Raw genomic sequence first — 7,409 nt, 5'->3', positions numbered from 1 at the left:
TCTGTATGCACAAATAAATAAATCTTTAATAAAAAAAATAAAATATATATATATATACACAATAAACTATGTTTGTTTTACAAATATTAATGTATTGCTCTATGTATTTATTTTCCCTACTATTACATTGATTAACAGTGTCTATATATCCACTGACATTTTTCATATCCTTTATAAAAGTCTATAGTAACAGTTTTATAGAAAATAATAAGTGAATTGCATCATGTCCAAGAAAAAGAGAAGGCAGTCAGATTTGTATTAAAATTCATTTCTATCTAAATCTAAACTCAAAAGTTTTTTTAGTATATCACACTATATAAATAGGAAAAAGGAAACTTGAAGAGGAGGCAGGAAAAATGGGACAGTTATGGGAGGATGAGTTGATAAAAGAGGAAAAGAGGGAGAAGAAAAAATAGAAAGGAAGGAATGGTAGAGTAAGAGGAATAGAAGAAAAAGAAGATATTGCAATTTACATATATATGAAATTCTTAAAACAGCCATGAGAACGTTTTAAAGCAAGTGTAATTATCATTTTGCAGGTGAACAAATTCCAGCATAAATATGTTAAGGAACATGGCCAAGTTAAAAGTTACAAGTAAAAAATGAAGGCATCTCAAAATTTAAAGTTAACATACTGAAAGCATTTTATGCAGTTTTACTACTTTATAAATACACTATTTTTGGTAAAAACTGATACTTTTTAGATTAGAAGGACTAAATGTTCAACTGAATGCTTAATTTTATCATATGTCTTTTAAAATACTTTTGAGAGTTTCGACATAAAAAAAATAAAACAATAGTATTATGAGGGTTCTTGAGGTCAAGTTTCTTGGAGAAAAGATTAAAGAAAAAGGAATAGGTTGATACTGGAAACACTCATCAAATTTAGCTTTGAGACTTCTTGCCAAAACTCTTGAATCACAGACTTATCATGAGATCAGTTTCTAACATTTACACAACAGAAGTGAGACAAAGATAGTTAGTAATGGAAATAGTCATAGTTCCATTTTTAAATGTATTTTCTATATATTTTGATGGTCCATAAATACTTAAGAATGATATATAATAATATTTTAAATGTTATCCATTTGATTCCCTTGATAGTCATTTTATTTTAATAATTAATGGGAAATAACTAAATTGGTTAATTTAACATTTCTATCTGTATTATCTTATCGCCTGTTAGAAAATGATATGCTAACACAATGTTAAACTTTATGCATCTTTCTGGAGACAACCAGGAATTCAATGGAATAATTTAATTAAATGTCTTCTTCTGTAAATAATTTACCTTTATTCCACTGATAATTTTATTTATAAAATATAAAAATGTGTATTAAAACATTAGACTCCTCCACTTTAAAACTATCACAGCTAACGATGGTGTACTGTCAAATCCACTTATCTCTTGATCATGCATAGATTTATTGTATATGTAAGTAATATAATGAATTGTATTGTTAAAATATTTGTGTTGAGCACTATTTAAATGTTGGAGACACAGAAATGAAAAAAAAAATCTGATTTTGTAAAGTTGGCATACAAGGAGTAAGCCACAAAAAATACAAAAGAAAAAGAAGAAAGAGAACAATATATTCAGTAGTGATAAGTACTATTAAAATAAAAAAAAAACAGAACAGGGACAGATACAAGATAATATTGGCAGATTTTATAATTTTAAATATATGTCTGGAAAAAAATAAATAGATGTCTGGGAAAGGTCTGAAAAATTGAGAGCTGAGTAAACAATTAAAGGAAGACACTGACTTGTTTTAAGAAGGGAATATTATCCAACATCATTTAACAGACTGGTTCTAGTTGCCATGGAGGAATATTTTGAAGGTACTAAGAAAACAGACAGAGAAAAGATTTAAGCATGCTGGCAATAGAGGTGGTGAAGATTTGTCAGAGATGGGATATATTTGAAGTATCACTATAAAGATGAACTGTATGTCAAATGTGAGATTAAAGTATGAGTCATTGATTCCTGTAAATGTTTGGCCACATACTCACGTGAAAAACTCTGGAAAATTTTGGGGAAAAAACAAGTGTTTGGTTTTAGATATACTGGGAATGGTATGCCTAGAAAACATCCAAACAGATAGACACCTGATACACAGATATGCAAATAAAAGGATCTGGGATAAGGAGAATAAGGTAAACTGCAGTTACATATTTATCAGTCATCAATAGGTAGGTGGTATTTAGAGTTTATTGACCTCAATAGCTAAATGACCAAAGATAGTGTTAGTTTTGATGATTGAATTGGTGACAGGCCAAACCCAATAAGTCATATGATGAAGCAGTGAAAAGACAGTAAAGAAAAATTAAGTAAGCTTAAAACAAACAAACAAAAAACAATTGTGTTATCCTGGAACTCAAATAGCAAAAATGTGTGAAGGCAGTGGAGACAATTACTTGTGGCAAATGTTGCCTATACATTGAATAAGATAAAGCCTGAGAAATGTACTTTGGATTTAGGGAGGTGCTTACTACGAGCTAGCTGGTGATGTTACCAAGCTCATATTTTAAGAAGTGATGGAGGAATAGAGTGGATTTTTGGAGAAGGAAATGCAGGAAGAAAATACAAAGTTATGGCAAAATATCTTTTGTGTCTTTGCTTACTGTGTATGTGTGATTAAGTAAAGAATATGAACCAACATATTTTCTTTAATTTCAGGACTTTTCTCAATGTTTTTGTCTCATGGATATCTTGAGCGATACCTCAGTTTGAAGTTTAAGTTATTACCTTCAGGGTGAAAACAAAAATTTTATTAGAGCTAAGCAAATATTATTAAGATACATTTCCCACTCAAGATAATTGGAAATATATACCTAACCTAAACATGAAAATGTATAATAATCAAAAGTATGAGTTTTGTTCTAGTATCACAAAGTTAATCATTTGTTTATTTTTTCTTGGATTTTTATTACTCAGAATGATTATAAAAATAAATGTATATACATATATATGTGAGTATGTATAAATGTATATACATACAAAAATTGCATGCATACATATATTGTCCCCCTGCTGTCCATGGCACTATGATAATGTGTGTTATATTACATACATGCACACACACACATATTCTTACTTACCATTATAAGCTTACAGAATAGATTTTATTAGTCTGTTTCTAAATAAGTGTTCTGGGGATCAGCAATTATGAATTCCTTGAGCTTGATAGATATAATTGATGTAACAGGAATTCAGTCTAGATATGCTTAGTTTCAAAACACATGACATTTAACTTTTTCTACTTTATAATACTGCACTTATTAAAAAAACAGGGGCTCCATCACAAGGTCACAAGCAATGTTTTGTTTTGTGTTTTGTATACTCAGTAGAACTGATTCCAATAAGTGCACTAAATATAACTTAGTAAATAGCTGCTAATTTGTATAAGAAAAACAATATCTAAACAACTAATAAAATCATCCTTTTTCATGTTTACAGATATGAGCGTTTAGGAATCAACAAATAAATCACTGCAAATTAATCCAGATATTTTCCTTTAAATGTCGTCCCATACTATGATACAATTTACCAAATTATACAACCAAAACAAGGCAAAGTGAAATCCAAAATCAAATATTTGATTGTAGTAAGTTGCAAAGCATATGCTCTTGATTGTGCAATAAAGGATGGTGAGAAATCCAAAATTAATCCCCTAACTAGCTACTGAATTTCCCTCAAGGTTTGCCATTTGAGATGCAAATACCAGCACTCTAAGCGTTCATGTGTGAGATTCTTAAGTGAAATGCTTATCTCTAAAGAATGCTGGCTCTCTACATGCTTAATATTTTTTTGCACCTTGATACTAGAAATGTAAAATGCCATGTTTTATCTTTAAATACATCTCAATAGCTGAAATTTTAATTTAAATAATTAGGAACTCGTCACTTTGTTCTTACTTTATGGTGGTGGATTTAGTGTCAATGTTTAGAAATTTATCACAAAGGAAACAAACAATCTCATTTTAGAATCTTGGTGTTTGGAAATCTTTTACTAATTTAATATCCATCCACTTATTGTCTTGTTTCCCATTATTTATTTGTGTTTTTCTTATAAGACAAATTAATCAATTCTAAATAATTTTAATAAGTAAGTTTGATCATATATGCTAAGAATAGGTTTTAGTGACTATAGTGACTTTTGTTTGATACAAACATTATAAAACCTCGTTCATAATTTGAGTATGCAATGAAGATAAAATGCTGGAGATATTTTGTCATGTAGTTAAATGCATAGGTACTGGAAATTTTACTCCCTGCTAGTGACCAACATTAACAAGAAAAGCAACTTAATAATAAATTACCATTTAAACTGAGTATTAAAGGTGAGTGAATATCTTCTAGGAGAACAATGTAAAAGTATGTATCCTACTTATAATAAAGTTAACATTAAATTTCAGGAGTATTTTTAGAAAACCCTTGTTAGCACATAATTAAATGATCAACCATTTGGGGGCAGATGAGATAAAACTTAAATAAGACTCACCTTATCGACAATGCATATCTGCTTTCTTGTTTGAGCATCAAGTATTTCAATCTCAAAGTGAGTAGTTTTCGAATGTTTAACTGCTGAAGTTGATTTCAGATGGCCTGCTGACAGTACAAGTTGAGAAAAAGAATGAAAATTTTTTGTATCATTCTTCAGTATGGAACATGTAGCTCCTTGGGAAAATAGCTTTTTTTTGCATTCCGAAGCAAGAGACTTATCCTTTCTGAACATTGTGTGAACTACCCGGAGAAACTGTCATGTCAGCGGGAGATACTTGCAAGTGTGTTCCTTTGCACCAGTTAAAATACTGCTGGTGAGACCAGGAAAGGTCAAGTGGCATGCCATTCCAAGAGTTAAGTTTTATTTAGCTAGCTTAAAAGAATGACTGATCTCCTTTCTATATATAACAGACTATTGTGAATTGTTGCATTTAGAGGATTACTCTACCAGCATTCAAATTATTATTATTATTATTTTTTTACACTGCTTCTTCTCAAGAGGACTAGTCTCTGAAATTATAAAGCAAGGAAAGAATATTCTGGGTGCACTAACACTCCAATATACATATTATTTTAAACACATTCACAATTATATGTATTTAAAATTAACATATGGGTCCTTCCTGGTGGCACAAGGAGTTAAATTTCAGCACTAGTACTGTGAAGCTACCAGCAACACTAACAGCACAAATTTGATCCCTGGCCAGGGAAGTAACACACATGACACAGCAGATCTCTCCTGTCTTGCTCACTCCTCCCCTCAGCAGTGTATTTCAGTACATCTTCCTGTTCTGCTCCTCACTCTGTCTCTGGTGAACCCTCTTATGCCCATCCCAGTACTTGTAGACTACACCACAGCTTTTGTATGCATAAAGAAAGAAAGAAGGAAATAATTTATAAAAATAAAATGAAATGAAATTAGTATGTGCTATTCCTTATAGTTAAATTTAAAAACACTATGTTATTATGTAACATTTTATAAAGGGCTAATTAATTATAAAGATTTGTGTCATTTTTTTTGGCTTATGTAATATAACATCTGACACAAAATGATTATTTTTTTCATTCATGTAGGCCTATATAGAAATAATACTATAATTAAAAAAAAATGAAGTAAACCTTATTTACCATATCTACACATATTATATTATTGGAAAATCATTGAATTTATACTCACAATCAATACTAAGCATCACATTTACATCACTCCATCACTCACTTATGGCAAATATAAATAATCTCAGAATGAACAAATAAAAAAAGAGGATTATGAATGCCCTAAGTGTTTGCATAATAATTCTGATAGACAACTGAAAATATTTCAAAAAAATATATATTATCACTGACTCCAAAACATATTATGGAAAAAATATTCTGGAAACTTGTTTTCAATGAAAGCATCAGATGCAAAATGAATAAAATTATTGAGTGGGGAATCTATATATGTGTATAATGTTTTGGTTTTTATTTTTGTAATTATATATTTAAATTTTGATTGCACATACTGCACCAAAATTAATTTGTACATTTTTTGGTTATCACTTTTACACAGTGGGCCACTTTGTACTTTTTACTTAATATTTTAAATATTATTATTTAATATACTACATGTATTATAGAATATAACATATGAATGCATATCCATGTACACACCTACTCAAACTCACAAGTTTTTGTGGAATTTTACTGTTCCAATTATTCAAAATTTGGAATCAGCCTAAGTCTTTTTCTCTCAGACTTTAGACCTTATCCATCAGGTATCTAGGTAATCAACAGCTACGAACCTCATAGCTGCTTTCAGATCATCTGTCTCACCTATATTTTTTCCCCCAAAATGGTCTCCCTGTATTTACAGTGACAAATACATAGTATCTTTTAATACAGGAGCTAGAGTGATAAGGCACTATATTAAAGCAGTTAATGCAATCATCTGCTCAACATTACAGTCGCTACTTTATCTAAAGAAAAACTCAAACTTTTCTACAAAGGTCTGTAAGTCTCTGAATCATAAATCATCCTGTTGCATCTCTGATCTCATTCCCCAGTCTATCTATAATATCTCAAACAGTCTGGCATTCAGTGGGTAATCAATAAGTATGTATTAAATAAATAGATGAAAAATCAATAAGTGTGTCTCAAAGGTATGAGCAGGATGATGTGATACTAATTGCATGTGGAGGTGAACTATGATTATATTATTTAAAAAGGCAAAATTACAACCAATATTATACTCTTTAGGAATAGTGTCTATATATATATTTTTTAAATGTTGCTTTATCTTCAAGGCAAAGTAAGTATACCGATTGTTTTTTGCAAGAACAAATCATCACTTGAATGAATTTTCCTCTGTAAGTTGAAATAATCACATTGAGTTAAAAATTAATTGTCACTGATATTTGGAGGTAAACAAATTTACTTTTAGAGTTAAATTTGAAGGCTAGTATAGAAAAACAGACTAGTACAAAGAGACCTCCAGTAAGATGCTTTCCCTGCTACCCTAAATAAGAAGCCTATCTTATATACCTTTACAGCATTCAGGTTTTGTTTTTTTTTTTTTTAATAGAAAATAATCACATTCAAGGAGCACAATAAATTTGAAAATACTATTTGTTTGTGCAGGCATATGATAATTTTCTAACACTCTGTGGGACAGGACATGGACATTTCCATTAGGAGATAATGATCTTTAAGGCAGACACAACTTGTGTGTGAGAGAAATGCAAGAACCAAAAGATAAAATTCATCATGAAAAATGTCTCCTTTTTCATTAGTTTGTGGACCTGTAAGCATGATTCTCTAGATGGTGTCAGTATGGACAGGGTGCTAGGGCAGGGTACACAAAAACTTCAGGATGCTTCACAGTTGATAACTTTCTTATTTTTTCCTGGTTGACTGTAAACTTC

The 7,409-nt window shown here is 30.2% G+C and overlaps 1 protein-coding gene across 1 annotated transcript in view; it reads right to left on the bottom strand.

Moving 5' to 3' along the window:
• The window catches only part of TECRL (trans-2,3-enoyl-CoA reductase-like), a 64,202-nt gene extending 59,464 nt beyond the window's left edge, over positions 1 to 4,738 (bottom strand). The window contains exon 1 of the mRNA XM_004681271.1: positions 4,505 to 4,738. Within this exon, the coding sequence (XP_004681328.1) occupies positions 4,505 to 4,738 (234 nt within the window). The remainder of the gene's footprint in view (positions 1 to 4,504) is intronic.
• Between the last annotated feature and the right edge of the window lie 2,671 nt (positions 4,739 to 7,409).

This window comes from Condylura cristata, unplaced genomic scaffold (genome assembly GCF_000260355.1).
Source record: "Condylura cristata isolate star-nosed mole 26May11 unplaced genomic scaffold, ConCri1.0 scaffold00012, whole genome shotgun sequence".
In the NCBI taxonomy this organism is placed as follows: domain Eukaryota; kingdom Metazoa; phylum Chordata; class Mammalia; order Eulipotyphla; family Talpidae; genus Condylura; species Condylura cristata.
This window is presented reverse-complemented; position numbering and strand designations above follow the sequence as displayed.